Below are 16,112 nucleotides of genomic sequence, written 5' to 3' on the forward strand. Positions count from 1 at the left end.
TGTGTGTGTGTGTGTGTGTGTGTGTGTGTGTGTGTGTGTGTGTTGCATTTCTGTTCCGCTGTAGCTCTGTGTCCATGGACGTGATCAGATGAGACTTTTACACGAGGATCAGCCAGTGCACATTGTCAGTGCATTGTTTATATACTGGGTGTGTATATTTATTGTGTGTGTGCGTGTGTGTGCGTGCCAAATCCATGTCCGAGCTATGCACACATACCGGTGATGTCGAATGGATGAGTGAAATAAGCCGCTGTTAGATTTATTCATACATTTGTTTGAAAGGATGAACTCTAGCTACTTCTACCCCCGCCCTCCTCCACCCTTGTCCTCCTCTGTGGTGCATGCGCACACAGCGCGACTACAGCCTCCTGCTCCTCTTTGACCACTGTACATACTTATGTGTAAATAATGATTCAAAGGAAAATCATCTTTGATTGCCAACTATATTAAAAAAAACACTGGGATCTCCTTGGATGTCTGTTTTCTATAATATCATGTTAGCAAGAAAATGGGTTGAAAGATTGACGAGGCAACTGATTGACTTGTGTTGGTATTTGTGCAGCATGAAAAACAACAGGGTTTCTTATGGCCTGGTATGAACAGGTAATCCTCACTTGCTGACCTCGGTGTAAGAAATGATTCACAATGTATCAGTTTACAAGTCAAAAATATGCTTTTCCCAAATGTTCCATGTTGACTGTTGTTATTAATCAAGTGATTTTTGTGGAGGGAAAAAAGTTTGTTTTTGGTTTCTTACTAAGAATTTATTGAAAGTACAAAAAGATGCAAAATGAGTTTTAGTAAAAGTAAGAATGGAATGGAGGGGGGTGTAACAGTGAAGCTGTAAGGAGCAGAGGCAGTGAAAGTGGATGAGTTTAAATACCCCAGGTCAACTATCGGAAGCAATGGACAATGAAGAGCGTCCTGGCCGGGTGGAGGGGGACGGTGGAGCGACTGAAGATGGAGGTGGCTGAGTTGAAGATGTTCAGATTTTCGTCATTTGTGACCAAAATGGGCAAAGACTGAGAATGAGTACATGAGAGGGGATGACTCTGATTGAGCAGATTGAAGACAAATTTGGTACCGCGCCGCAAGAGTTGAGGCTAGGGTGTGAAATGTTTTTTTTTTTATCGGTTTTTAGCGTTATTTTTATTAAATCATTTTTACTGTTAACTCTGTTTCCCTGGGTCTTTTCCCACATGTTATGAATAAATTTTCTTTTTTTTCTTTTCTTTTTTTTTGGTACTGGTTTTATTTTGTTGAATTTATCCGCAACACCTTAAAGGCCGGTCTGTGAAAATATTGCTGGAAATAAACCAGTCCGAGGTGCAAAAAAAGGTTGGGGACCACTGATGAAGAGGGTAAACGAGGACATGCAGATGGTTTCTGCGACAGAAGAGGTTGCTGGGGTTAAAGTGACAGGTGATCAGCTGTGTAACCTCTAAAAGCAGTTGCTGTGCGAAGATGATCCATGTCCCACCAGCCGTGCCTCTGCTTTGAGTCCTGCTCTGCAGTTTGAGAACCGTTTATTTAAGGGCAACACTGGCCTGCAAATACTGAGCCGGATACTTTAAACATGGCCAAAGTTTCAATTAATAATATAAATATATTAAAAGTACTGATTGTGAGCCAAAGGTTTACAGAGAATACACTGATCACTTGAATACCAAAGTGATTTTCTGCTTTTATTACAAGCTGATGTCAATGAGGACATGGACAAGTGGAGGACAAAAAGAGTGGCAGACCTAAAAAAAAAATCCACAGCAGATTAATAGGACCTGAAAGCCACATCCTTAGGAATTCGGAAACAATCCAGCAAAGGAAACGGGAGAAGAAGCTGGGGTAATCCCAAATTACACAAGAACTGGGGTAAAAATCCGTGACAATAGGTACAGAGGAGTTCAGGAGAGAGGTGCAACTGTGAGTGTCTGCAGCCAAATGTAAAACCCTGTGGCGGCTCAGTCATGGTTTGGGGCTGCATTTCCACCAGTGGTTTTGAAATCTTGTCAAAATTTATGAAATTACAAATGCAGAAATACGAAGTACCATTAGGTTTGGATCCACCATGCAAAACTATCTGACTGGGACTGGCTTCAGTTTTCAGCATGTCACTGATCCCTGAGCTGCAACATTACTGAAGCAGTGTGGAATCATCTTGACAGAGAACAGGACAAGAGGCAGCCAACATCAAGAAGCCTGGAGAACTATTCCTGAAGATGCTTAAAAAAACACTGACGTATGAGACCTCAGGAAGTCTAAGAATAAAGGTGATCATACCAAATATTGACGTTCAAACTCCATTTCTGTATTTCCACTCATGTATGTGTACATTTCAATAAAATCCCTGCATCTGTTTCGTCTTTTCATAGCAGATTAATAAGAAGAACCACTCTGAGGGTTCACAGAGGGAACATAATATATTTAAAATGAGAATATGTTGGAATGTTTTCTTCTCATGAACAATTTTATCACTTCAGTTCTGTAAGAAGTCTTTATATGAAGCAGAAGTCAGTCGCATTATGAGAGATCATGAGAAGTTCATACCCTCAACGGGCGCTAGATGGCGCGATAGTCTCACCCTTTGAGCACAATTCAGCTTAAACGCTGTTGAATAAACTGGCCTGTTACTGCTGTGCCTTCTTATCTGGCAGACACATCCCGGTGTTACCAGTGTTTTCACTGAGATAAAGCCTCTGTTTGACATCACCGCACTGGCGCAGTAAAAGACCTCTCACAGGGTGGCCGGGTCATCCTCCAAGAGAGTCCCCTGGGGGCCCAGAATTCATTGTTGAGCTTATATTGACCTCCGTTTACAGTGAGGTTCGACTCACAGATCACATAAAACAAAACACACACATCAAGACTTTTAAAACTCGGTTTTTAAAAGAGACCAACAATGACAGAAGAGGGGACTTGAGGATTGAGATGATCATGTTTCTGGAAGCTTCTGCATTCAACATGTATTGGTGTTTAAAAAAACAATCACCTGTAAGTCGAATTACCTGGTGAATTTGACTCAGGGAGAAAGTGAGTCTGAGCCTATAGACAGGATGGAGGATATAATAAAAGCTGATTTTACAGTGTAAACAGCGCGATGTTTCCAGACTGCTTGGTGACTTCATTCAGGAATGTCATTGTTATTTCAAGGGACCTGTCCTGAGCTCAGCCCTCCTCCCCCCGAGCTCAGCCCTCCCCCCCTCCCCCGCTTATCTTCGCCCGCTTCTCATTAACATGATTACGCAGCTGCGCGCCGGGATCTCTGTGAGGTTAAACTAAAGGTTACAGGTGAAGAAGCTCTGGAGCTGCCGAGTCCAAAATCAACCGAAAGTCCGGGCATGGCTCCTGTGTTGCTGCTGGCGATGTGTTTTCTCGGCGCGTGTGCCCTTTCACCCGTGGAGGACACAAACAGGCAGGAGCAGCTCCTCCTGAGGTCCCTGGGGCTCTCCGAGAGGCCGAGGCCTGCAGGGAGCCTCCAGCCCCGGCGCCATGTCCCCTCCGCTCTCTGGGGGATGTTCCGGAGGGCCGAGAAGCTCCAGGCTCTGGAGAGCCAGCCCTGCACGGTGTCCGAGTATGGAGTCCGCGGCAACGTCGTCAGATACGTCCAAGACCAAGGTAGCTACTTGGAGAAGCTGATGTTAGTCAAAACATAGGATGCTGGAGCTGAAGCACTAGAACTATCGATACGAACGCTGGTATTGGTTGATCGATACTTTGTTTTAAGTTTATTATGTAGCCCACTGACACTATGAAAAATGTCTGAAACCTTTGTGTTGACTGTCACGTGTAATTGATTTAAAGCCTATTAAGAGATTTAATATCGAACATCGTCCATGGCTGTCAGCCTGTCCGTGTGCAGTATGCTGCCAGAGGAGGATGCAGTGCTGCTGATGGCTGAGATCACAACAGTGAGTGTTTGTGTGAGTGTCAGGGATAGTTATGTTTACCCCAAAGACTCAGCGGTGGCACGAACTCGTTATTTAGATTTACATTTTGAAAGAAAAATGCTGAAAAAACCGATGGAAATATTGATTAGCTCTGATATAATTTACTACTGAACTTTCTGGCGTCTAGGGGGGAAAATGGCAGATTTTTATAATGTTAGAACTTAGTCTCTCTCTTCCCCCCCCCCCGTTTTTTAAGCTAAGCCTTAAAAAAAAAAGCATATCTGGCCTTTTAATAGCCAATAGCCAAGCTATATTTCATGTCTCTGCAAAGCTAGGCACATATTTATTCATTAAAGCTGATTCAGATACAAAAGGTGAAATAATTACAAGCATTTCATGCTGGTAAGAGACAGAAGCTGTAATTTATTGAAGCGAAGACTGAGCTCCGTTGCATAAACAAAATGCACATTCTTTGCTCTGACTTGTACTCTTCTCTTGACTCCTGGAAAAGCTGTAAGTTCCTTGTTAATCTTGCTGTCTTGGCGGATGTTTTGCAGGCAGGATGGTGTCTGGCTGGAGCAGCAGCTGTCAGGCTTGCCTGGAGAAGCATCTTTTCTTCAACATGTCCATCCTGCAGCCTGTGGAGATGCTATCTCTGGCTCAGCTGGAAATCAAGCTCCACTGGAAGCCCCTCAGTCCCGTGCAGCTGCTGCAAGGGTCCCAGGCCATTAGTGCCTCTCTTTATAAAGTGATCCGATCGACTTTGAAGGGAACTAATCCTAAGGCGAACCGCAGACTCCTGCTGTCCCAGTCGGTCCAGCTGCAGCCCGAGTCCACCTCCATCACCATGGATCTCACAGCGGTGGCAGAGAGCTGGCGCAAACCGGGGTCTAACTACGGCTTAAATTTAGAGTTGCTCCCTCTCGGACCAGACCCGGAAGAGTTCTTTCCGTTTTACCCCGGTAACTCCCTGCCGCTGGAAAAAGACTTCACCTTCCCGTTGGTTCAGGCCTCACTAGTGGCTGTGTCCCTCAACCCAAATCGGTGTCGGTCCAGACAGAGGAGAAGCGCCATCCACATCCCCGTGACACCCAGCAATGTGTGTAAAGCTCGCCGCCTCTACATCAGTTTTAAAGATGTCGGCTGGCAGGACTGGGTCATCGCCCCGCAGGGCTTCATGGCCAACTACTGCCACGGGGAGTGTCCGTTCCCGCTCAGTGAGAGCCTGAACGGCACCAACCATGCCATCCTGCAGACCCTGGTGCATTCCTTGGATCCAGAGAACACGCCACAGCCCTGCTGCGTCCCCATCCGTCTCTCCTCGATTTCCATGCTCTACTACGACAACAATGACAATGTGGTGCTTCAGCATTACCAGGACATGGTGGTGGATGAATGCGGGTGTCGCTGAAGATGCTGGACACTTCTGATTGGCCTCCGGTCAGCAGATATTATCCTCTGATTCATTCAGCTGCTTTGTCCAGTGATGCGAGTCTAGAATTGTTGTTACTGCAATTTTTTAAAATGATTGTTTTTCAATATGTAATGGAATATGTTTGCAGACAGTAATTTTTAAAGAATTTAACCTATTTGCTCTTATTGAAAGCTCTTGTTTGTCTTTTGTTTGAAGTCTAATGAAATAAAATTAGGAATTTAGTGTTTTTCAGTTTTAACAATGGCTTAAGTGGTCTGTTACACATCGCTTGCAATACTGGGCGGCATCGATCCAACAGCATTTTCTGAGTCCAAGACCTAAAAGTGAGTTAAGTTTGCTGATTTTGAAGTTACAATCTCAAGTTTTGTTTAACTAAAAGCAGATTTTAAGAACTATTTTGCTTTTACTTAAGTGTATTTGATTTAAAATGACAAAAATCAAGATCTTAGTGCTAAATCTTTGACACAAATATAAATGATGAACAACAACAACAAAAATCAGACAACTACACTGATGTTCAAAGAGCAGCTCAGCCCTTACACATCTTTAGAGCTTCCCTGTGGTTTAAATGTTTGCAAAGATCATCCACTCCTTCATCTGCTTCAATTGGAAATAAACTCTTATCTCACCTTCTTGCCTGATAACAGCACCCCCCCCCCCCTTCCCTCAACCAGGGAGCCAAACCGCTGGGGTTGCCATGACGACAGCCAGGAGAGGCTGACGGGTTGGAGTAATTAGTGAGAGATACAGAGAGTTTGTGGTGTGAAGAAGAAGCCTGGCGAGCAGATTCTGTTTTCCAGAATGTTCTTCTGACGCTCTCACTGGGTTTTGGTAATGTTTCTTTTATACAGCAGGTTTTCTTCAAATCTTTAAAAGGCTTGAAGACTTTTTTTTCCCCCCCCTCTTCCAGTGTTCCCGTGTAACGAATCAATGAAAGCACTAGAATATTATACCAAAAAAAAATACATTAAAGGATGATATAAAAGAGGCTACACATACGTGACTAATGCAGTTCTGTTGTAAGAAGAAAATATTTAGTTTTCATGTTACCAAATGAGAAACCCTCCAAAACAACAGGAAAAAATACAATAAAATTCACCTGATTATGTGTAAGTACTCACTGTATGACCCAAGTACTTAAATGTCCAGATCTAAAAACGAGAGGGAGGTATTTATGTGGGTGAACATTACCTCCATCAGGACTTTGGATATCTGTCGTAGGAGAGACAGAAGACAAATCGCTCACATTCAGGCAAATTTAGAGTTGTGAGTTAATCTAACATGGACGTCTTGGACTGTTGGAGGAAGTCGCAGTACCCAGAGAGAGCCCATGCAAACTCAGTCTGCAGGTGGATTAAAACTCTGGACTTTCTTTTTTTGAGGTGATGGTGAAAACCACTGAATCCCCATGCCATCCTAAACTATGCATTAAAGCATCCACAGCAACCACTTCTTCAGCTTTTTCCTGTTTTATCTGGAATGTTTTTTTTCTTCGGTACATTTTTTGTGCACTGTGGCGAGCCCTTTTGTTACTCTGTTTCCTGTTCAGACCAACCAGATAGCACTTGGCTTACACACAGGCTACAGAAAACTGCATGCAACCATGTCAGTCTAGGTTGCATACCATTAATCACTGCTTGTGTAGCCGAAAGCTAACGCAAATGAATGAAAAAGCATTGCCAGAAATGCCACATAAGCATTCCAGGGTAACAGAAGAAGAACGCCACCTCATCTTCTTGCTAGTGTGGAAAGGAAACTATAAACCTTCTTAATGGCAACTTCTCCAACATGTTGGAGCCCACACCTGTTCTCAAATATGACACAAACATCTGCAAATATTACACTCAGCAGTTGTTTTATGTGCGACGTAACTGAGTTTTTCAATCACAAGGTGCATGCAGTGCCCCCACAATGCACCTCTGAACATCTGAAGATGAGATTGCAGACAGTAGCAGAAAGGATCTGCTGTCTTCAAATTTACTAACATAGCATGTAAAATGTTATTCAGCTTCAGTCCACATGACTGAGTAGCATGTCCCTGTACTGTTGGTCAGGGTTATATGCTTGAGTGTATGAAATATCTTTACCATTTAAGTTCTTTTGCAATCTTTTGCAAAATCTGTGCAGGTGCATTGACATTGTGACATTGTGGTTTGACTTTGTGACTATGCTGTGCCTGGAATTTCATGATGAGCTAACACTTTATATAGAGCATACTGTGTCTAACCTATAGTTACTGAACTCAGTGACTAGGCCCAGCTTGGGTTGGGCAGGCCGTGTCTCCACTTTAGACAAGAGTCTTTGGTTTCCTTGCTCTTCAGCCACCACAACCACTTCCCAACATCCTCATAAGGCCTCTGCCATATAGTCAACATACTCAGTGTGCCAGCTGGGTGCTTATTGTGTTCTCCCTTGTGCTTAAGTTTAGGATCTGTTGTCTCCCAGAGTTGAAAGGCAACATTTCAACATTTGCTCACCTGTTCCAGTTGAGTTGGTCCTTCCTGCTGGAAAATAGCCCTCATAACCAGTGACACTTCCCAGTAAAATCCATTGCTGTTTGCCAAGTATGTCAAACCATTCATAGTCAAATTATTCTCATCCCTCCACATTAAACCCACCTGAACTAACTCCATTCCTCTGTCCTTTGGCTGGCTGTGTGTCCCAAATCACAACCTGTTCTTTTTATTCCCTTTTCCGAACTACTTTGCATCAGTAAACCAGTTTCAGTGTAATACAGTCTGTCCACTTTAATCTACCCCCACCATTGGCATAGAGAAAGCCCACAGCCCAAGAAAGGACAGGAAATGGAGTTTGATGAAAGGAAAGAGTTATTGTGAGCAGAGGAAGAAGAAGAAGAAGCCACTTAAACCCACGTCTTTCATGAGTCTGTCTTCAGAGACCTGAAGTCAAACAACTAGAATAAACACACACAGACACACACCGAAACTGTTGTATTTTTCTGATATTGCTGTGAATTGTTTAGTTTGCAATATCTCAACAGAAAAACTCCCTAAAACTAAAACTACATCCCTAAACAACAGACGTACTTTGTTCTTAGTTTTCACTCTACCATTTGTGCAGTTAAAGACACACAATAGGCTTTTCATTGTGATTAAAACTTTTAAAGAAGGAGGAGTGGGGGGGAAAAGCATTTATTGTTTTGATAATTTCCATAATCATATTGCAGCAGTATTGTTTCCTTCCTTGAAACATCACTGAACAGACAGAAGATGAATGAAAGTGAGAGCAGAGCAGCAGAGGGAGACAGGAAAAGGAAGGAGCCTCGGGCGCTTCAACAGCTCTTTTCTGTCAAAGACAAAGCCATTTCTACTTCACCCTCTGGGACCAGCAATACACACTCTACAGTCAGACTCACAGAAGTGTTTTGCTTCCTGTGTCGAAAACTGAAGCACGCGCTCTCCCCTTTCCCATAAATCTCCCCTCAGTGATAGATGAGCCACAGAGCAGAATTATCTTTATTAAGCTTTGCATCTGCGATTCTTTTGCTGGAGCTTGGTGGGAAAGCACTGTTGGAAAATGAGAGACAAAGTTAAACTGTATGCTATCCGATATGTCACAGATAGATATGATTAACTGATCACATGTTAGTGATTTTTATGAAGCCCGCACCAGCTTTTCCTCTCGTGCCATCATGAAGTTGATCTTTTTTGGTTTTGAGCGGAATATCTCAACAAGTGTTGAAACGATTGCCATGAAATCTCTCACGTTCCCTTCAGGATAAATTATGGTAACTATAGATGGGATATTTTTTCACGTCTAGCTTCTTTAGATGGTTTTGCTTTCAGTAACCAAACACCAGTAAAATCATCCGCACGCCCATTAGCTGAATTAGCAAATGTTAGCATGCTATTGGATAGAAGGCAAATGGTGAAGCGCTGTTCCTGCCAAATATGTTAGCATACTAATATAAGCTCAAGGGACACCTGAACTACAGGCTCTACTGGTCACATGTTTGCATGTAAAGAAGGCTAATGCAAAACTGAGGGATACTTTGACATCTGTTGCACATCTCCAACCTATCAATGCCTGTTTTTGGGGGTTGTTTTGGAAATGTCTCCATCCAGATTGTTTGATTTTGGTCTATCAGATCGTTTAGGATAGAAAACTACATTCCCAGGGACCAAACCCAACAGCAACTCTGCAGAATTCATTACTTCAGCACATTCTTTAACTCTATTAATCAGTTTTACCTAGCTACCAAAGTTAAGACCTGGTTGATCAAGGAATTGGTTAACTAGGCCTTCACAACTAACAGAAATGAGCAATTTAGCTTGCTAAAATACATTTTCAATTTTCAGTTCAATTCAATTATATTTATGAACCACTAACTAATTACAGCAGTCACCTCAAAGTGTTCTAGATTGTAAGGTAAAGACACTAAAATAATACAGAGAAAACCCCCAAATTACACAACCCCTTATGAGCAGTACTTGGTGACAGTGGGAAGGAAAAACTCTCTTTTAATAGGAAGAAATCTCCAGCAGAACCAAGCTCAAGGAAGCGCAGCCATCTGTTCAGTTTCACTGTTCACATCAAATGGCACAAAATGCTACAAACACCACATTTTGTTAAATGTTTCTTTCATTGCTTAATGTCATCATGTAATATGTTACTGCATCTAGGCCGGGAGAAAACTCTATGAAGAGACTTTCTGGCTCCTTTCTTCCTTCTTTGGTTTCAGTCTTCCACACATGCACAGTCCCTGAGAAATGAATCAATGCCAGTCAAGATGGAGCCTGTGGAGCTAATATGACTCAGCCATCCCGACTCTTCCGTCCATCTGTATCCTATAACCATTTAATGCTACTGGATACATTTTGACAATAGTATGCTGAGCCTTATCACTCCAGTGATTGCTGTATCTCAAAAGAAAAATAGTTCCCTTCTCTTTTATATGAAACCTCGACCGACCTGCAGGGGGCAATGTGGCTTCAGCTGAAGATCCAGAGCTGCAAGCTCTCTCTCTGTGTATGAATGCTCTCAGCATGAGGTAGCTGGTTAGCAGTGGGTAGGTGCTGAGCCGACCATAGCAGTGAATCTCAGTGAGCACTGGATATCTGTAGGTAGGTGTGTGTGCGCACAGACATTTTAGGATTTCATCATTTTTGTGGAGTGGGTCAATAAAACAATAAAAACACATTCAATCATCATATTTATTGTAATAACTGCAATGCAAGTTTTTGTTGAATAATAGAAAATATCAGAGTGACACATTAGTGAAGTCATTGTACAATGATAAAGGGGAGGAGAAGAGAAACGATGTGGGAGAAAGAGAGAAAAAAAATAGGCCAACAAAGGCCACATTTTGCCAGATTGTCATTGGTTGTTCAGCCAAGCATCCCGGCCTTCGGTTTTCCAGCCCGTTTTTCACTTCCTTGCTCTATTTTCCATTGTACGGCCAGTATATGTGCTTATCTGCCATACTCTATCTAAGCTCAATAAACTACATGAAAGCACTGCCGTCTATTTTACGTAAAACTGTGGCCATAATTTACAAAATGAATATCACACCATGTTGAAGAAGACACAAAACTAATGACTGAGAGATAAACTCATTGGAACAGCGGTTACTCGGGTGATAGCTACTTTAAGGTTCATGTACAATCCACGTCGCCCCCTGTTGTTCTTTAGAAACAGTGCAGATATAAGCACTTCTAAATTGGTTTTACTTCTCAGACCCAGGGGCTACACTCATCTTTTATGTCTATTGATATTACACACGTTACTCTGCATTAGGCGAAACACTGTTGAGTGAATCTGACTACATGAGGAAAAAGGCTCATAAATACTCTAATACACTCTGGCATGCTCTCAGCAAATATATCCATTTTTCTTTTTGGGCTGATTTGCTGTTGGCAACAGCTCAAATCATCATGATACACTCATGTTTTTTAAAATAATGACTTTAAGTAATGAGCACTATCAAAAAAGAGAAATGTGGAAAAGAGAGAAATGTCAGTGTTGTTTTAACTCGTTCCAGCAGTCAGTAGATCTTACTCGAGTGAGACATATTAGTGCTCGCTCTTTAATGTGAGTAAATGCCTCTGTGAATTGCAAAGATGACAGCGAGGCACTTATTCTGTCTCGACCACAGACAGACTCATCGTTCCATTGACCCCCACGGTGAGTGCAGTCTGTACGACAAGCACACTGAGTAACGTTCTGCAGCCACACACACACACACGACTCTTGGCTCCCATATTTTTAATCCTTTTACAGCGTGTGTCATACTAACATACATTTGGCACACACGCTCTGTCACCTAATCAGTGATAATGGAATGACGGTGTATCCTGCCTAGTAACACAGGCCTCTGCATCATTAACATGCTAACCTACACTTGGGTCGCACACGTACACGTCTGCATGTTGTAACGTGCACGTGCAGTCATCAGAACAATAAACCTGATGTTAGATCAGCCACCCAAAGCCACTGTGCTGCAAACAAACCCAGGGGACTGGGAGATCAATTATAATGTTTAAAGTTATGCTAATTAAGCTTTCTTTTTTTAAAAATCAAAACTAATTCATCAAATGACTGTAATTTGTAATGTACATATGCACATGATGAGGACTGCATAATATGACGTGGATCTCATGACTGGTTCAGTCATAGCAGAGTGAAATAAGATGAAAACCTACTTGCAACCAGGAAAAATCGTTTGTTGCCCGTTGATTCAAGGCCACAGGTCACCCCGAGGGAGGAATCACTCACAAATGATGGTCTTGCAGCAACTACGTCACTATTTGTTTAGGAGTTTCTGAATTTATCTTTCAAATCACTGAGATTCTGACTGGACTCCGACTGAAAGTACTTATTTTGAATTTCTGCATACGTAGACTCCCACAGATTTGCAGTTTTTGCTGATTTATCTCAGTTAATTGACGTATTATCACAAACAGATTGCATTGTCAGTTAGATCCCGTTCAATTCCTACCTGACAGCAGACAGACTCCTTATATTGCCATTCCTTAGCTGTCTTGATGTACTCAGTGGTCGCAGACACGGTGTCTACCTTTGAAGTAACTGTTTAAAAGCAACAAGTTATTGCAGAGAACCACAACGATTTCAGTTGTGCCACAGTCTCCAACCACTTTAGTGTGACTGTCGTATAAAGTTCATAGATGGTGTGGCATAGATGTTGGTATGGACTGCTGTCCGTCTATGCAGGACCACAGATCAGGGTTAATTCACTCCAAACGGAATCTGCAGAAATGTCCTTCTCTGTTGTTGCTTTATGAGTCAACAGTTTGTTACTTCTGGGAAACAACAAGCTCTGCACTGGTGAAATTACTTAAAAGGTTTGGTCTAACAAAGAAAAGGGTTAACGACAACAATAGAGTTTAGTATGAAGGGAAGAAACATAGGCTACGTTCACACTGCAGGCGAAAGCGCATCAAATCCGATTTTTTTGACCCTATGCGACCCGTATCCGATCATGGTGTGACAGTGTGAACGGCACAAATCCGATATTTTCAAATCCGATCTGGGTCACTTTCGTATGTGGTACTGAATCCGATACATATCCAATGTTTTACAAAAGTGACTGTTTGAACGGTCATGTTGTGGCGGACCACCAGGTGGCTCCAACTCACACCCAAGTTGAAGGGAAATTTTGGGGTGGAGATTTTGGCGCTAACGATATGTGAAGTTCTGAGAGTCAGTTAATAAAGTTGGAGTGAGACACTGAGACCTCTCCTGTCGTTATTACATACCTCCACAATGTCGCATTAAATCCGTCTTTTACGTCACTGACACAAGACAGACGCCAATTGTCAGCGCCTGAGAAGACATCACGGACGCTTCCTGGCCATCCAGCGTAGATGTCAGTGAAATTGTTGGGAAGACAACGTTGGAGAAACATGAACATTTTATTTGTCTCTGCAGATTCTGACAGAAATCTGCAGCTATCCTTTGACGCACCGCTCCTCTAAAACAGCAACAAGGATCATTATTAGATTATCTACATTATTATGTAAATAACAAAATAACTTAAAACAAAAATTAGGAAACGTAAAGTCCGAAGTCTTTATATTAAGGGCCATCAGTCAAACAATATTATTTGGGCCGGGTCTAAACAGAGCGCGTCATGTGTGACGTCTTCTTTTGCGCATTCGGCCGCTTTGAGGGTTCACACTAGAGCACGTTTGCTGTCGCATTTTATTTATAGTGTGGATTTGATCAAAAAATCTGAATTGAGCATTAAGACCTGCAGAGTGAACGTAGCCACAGTTTTATTCCATTTTGTATGTTTATTCACTTGCTGGGGTCCTCATGTGAGGTTTGACAGTGTTTTAGTAGATAAAGGTGAACGGCTTGGACATGAATTGAGCAGGGTTTTGGGGAAAGCTTCGAAGGGGAATGGCGGCGGCTCCTGGGCCTGGCAGATCCCCATGTACTAAACAGAAGTGAAGAAGTTAAAGAATTAAAAAGGAGAGGGAGGGTGGGGCACGTAAACGAGAACGAACAGCTTGTAGAACTGGGGGAACATATATAGATGAGAACCGGAAGGAGCGTGTTTGGAGGCGTGGTCTTGAAATTCAGATACCATATTTCCAAAAAGACAAACAATGACACAAACACATACAAAAGTTCTCCACAATTCTGGATTTGAGTTGACATCTTTTCCAATTTTTTTTTAAACTCAAACTGTTTAAGTCCAAATACTATTTCAGAAGCTAAACAGTTTGAAAGTAGAAAGTAGAAATCGTGCATTGGGATTATACATAAAATGCTTGCCTTTACATTGTAATCGCTACACATCCTTTGTAGTAACTGTAATGCAACTAAAGCTGTCAGATGGTAAGGACTGGTTCTTATGTAGCGCTTGTCTACCCCCAAGCACGCTTTTCCACATCTAACAACTTTCTATCTAATATTCCCACACACATTCACACTCTGATGTAACCCACCAGGAGCAACCCATTGTTGTGGCATGCGGACTTTAGCAGCCAGGGATCAAACCACCAATCTTCTGATTGGCAGATGATGTGCTCTACCCCCTGAGCCACAGCCACCACACGAGAGAGAGAGAAACATATAGTTCACCTTGAAAGTGCGAAAGAGTACGGTAGCACAAGAGTTGACAGGATGAGGACTTACAGAAGGAAAGGTATTCTTTTATTACGCTGTCCTCACAGTTCTCTCCATTCCTCAGTAAAAGTTGCTCCCAGCAGCTTTGTGAAAGGCTCCTAAAGAGTAAAAAGTCCTGGCTCAGAACTTTTTGGTGCCATTTAGAAAAACTCCTGGTGGTCAAATAAAATACTTGGTGAATTCAGCCCCTGGATGTCAGCGTGAGTTGTGGCTGGCGGTGTCCTGTAATGAGGTGACAGCAGGTTCCACTGACACACACACAGCAGACAGCAGTGGCAGCATTACCCTTGACCCTTCAGCTTACAGCTATGCGTGTGTCCAGGTGTCTATGTATGTGTGGTGGTGATGGTATTTAATTAAAACCATACGGCTGAGCTCCTCCTCACACTGATACAGTTCAGCGCATTCAAAATTAAGTCTTACCTAAATGGTATTTTAATGAGCAACTAACAACTCTATCAGATATTCAGACACACTCGCATCTTGTGGTCACTGACCCTTGGCAGGTTAAGGTCCCGTATTAATGAAGAACATTTTTTGCTTTTATCGAGACAGCGCCACGTCATCTATTTGCTTAATTGCCAGAGGATGAATCGACTTGGTTCCAATGAATTAGTTTTGTAAATCAGTGAAGGAAATGATCTGAGGTCATTTGCCTTTAATCTTACTGTAATATATTTCTTATAGCCATCCACTCTTTACTGTAGTAAGGTGAAGCCTTAGTAGAAAGTAGAAAACCTGTTGTTGTTACTTTTATTTTAAATGTATGTCCGGGGGGAAAATAGTCAAATGTTTCCTGCTTCTCTGGGAGAAGAAGCTGTCATAGACACAAATTAGTCACATAAGCTCATGTAAGTCTAAGTGGGCTCCAAAATAAAGCCTGTCCCAATAGACTCCAATTTTAAATGCTTAACTTTAGAGCCAAAGAAAAAAAGAAGAAACCATTTTGGTTTCCCCTTCATGTAGCTCTTTTTGGCTGCTCACTTATTCACTAGGGGTCACCACAGCGGGTAACTGAGAAGCAGTGAGGAAATTTGCACAGGGATATTATTATGAGTTTGGCAGCTTAAATTGCAGGCATGCTGACACAGGTAGCTACAGTATGCTAGGCTTCATATTAGCGATTGTGGCTTACTTGGTTGATCTTTTAACTGCTTTTGTAAATTTTTGTCAATGGTACTGTCTGAGAAATAATATGAGCCGTTGAGTTGTTAATTGCACTGACAGACCATGCAAGAAGTGCATGCATGGGCATTTTTTCCGGTGTTAGCAAATACTCACCAGCAAACCTTGCTAGCGTTAGCTGATTGTGTGGCAAATAGCGCTACATTTTCTACAAGGAAGGCTGACTTTTGAGAAATTGACCCCAGCACAATATATAGAAAGTAAAGTTTGTACTATGAATTAAAGATTCATAGTTGTATGAGAAAGTCTCATTTTGACAGGGTGAGCAAGATGGGAAATAGTCGCCTCTGACCAAAGGTAAGTTCCTTGAGGAAAATGTCATTTTAAGGAAATTTAATTATGTGAAATTATTTTACTTGTATGCTACTTAGCGCTAATTAGCAGGTTGGCTAGCTGGACAGCTAAGACAGCTAGCATTAGCTGATGAACGTAGTTCTCCACTCCTAGATTTTAAATAATACTGTCCTTATGTGCATATTTATAATCATTTATAC

The 16,112-nt window shown here is 42.2% G+C and overlaps 1 protein-coding gene across 1 annotated transcript; it reads left to right on the top strand.

The window, feature by feature from the left end:
* The first annotated feature begins 3,226 nt into the window (after nt 1-3,226).
* gdf3 (growth differentiation factor 3) lies at nt 3,227-5,483 on the top strand. Its single transcript, XM_005746240.1, has 2 exons — nt 3,227-3,612; nt 4,442-5,483. The coding sequence occupies exons 1-2, from the start codon at nt 3,336-3,338 to the stop codon at nt 5,293-5,295; spliced, it is 1,131 nt and encodes a 376-aa protein (XP_005746297.1). The 5' UTR covers nt 3,227-3,335; the 3' UTR covers nt 5,296-5,483.
* Nucleotides 5,484-16,112: the final 10,629 nt, after the last annotated feature.

Source organism: Pundamilia nyererei, unplaced genomic scaffold (assembly GCF_000239375.1).
Source record: "Pundamilia nyererei isolate P.nyererei 1_Seehausen unplaced genomic scaffold, PunNye1.0 scaffold00175, whole genome shotgun sequence".
NCBI classification, from domain to species: Eukaryota; Metazoa; Chordata; class Actinopteri; order Cichliformes; family Cichlidae; genus Pundamilia; species Pundamilia nyererei.

What these genes read in the sequence shown, in the direction of transcription:
- gdf3 (XM_005746240.1), top strand. Translation starts at nt 3,336, where the DNA reads ATGGCTCCTGTGTTGCTGCTGGCGATGTGTTTTCTCGGCGCGTGTGCC. An exon ending in CAGATACGTCCAAGACCAAG is followed by an intron (nt 3,613 to 4,441) that starts GTAGCTACTTGG and finishes GATGTTTTGCAG; the next exon opens with GCAGGATGGTGTCTGGCTGG.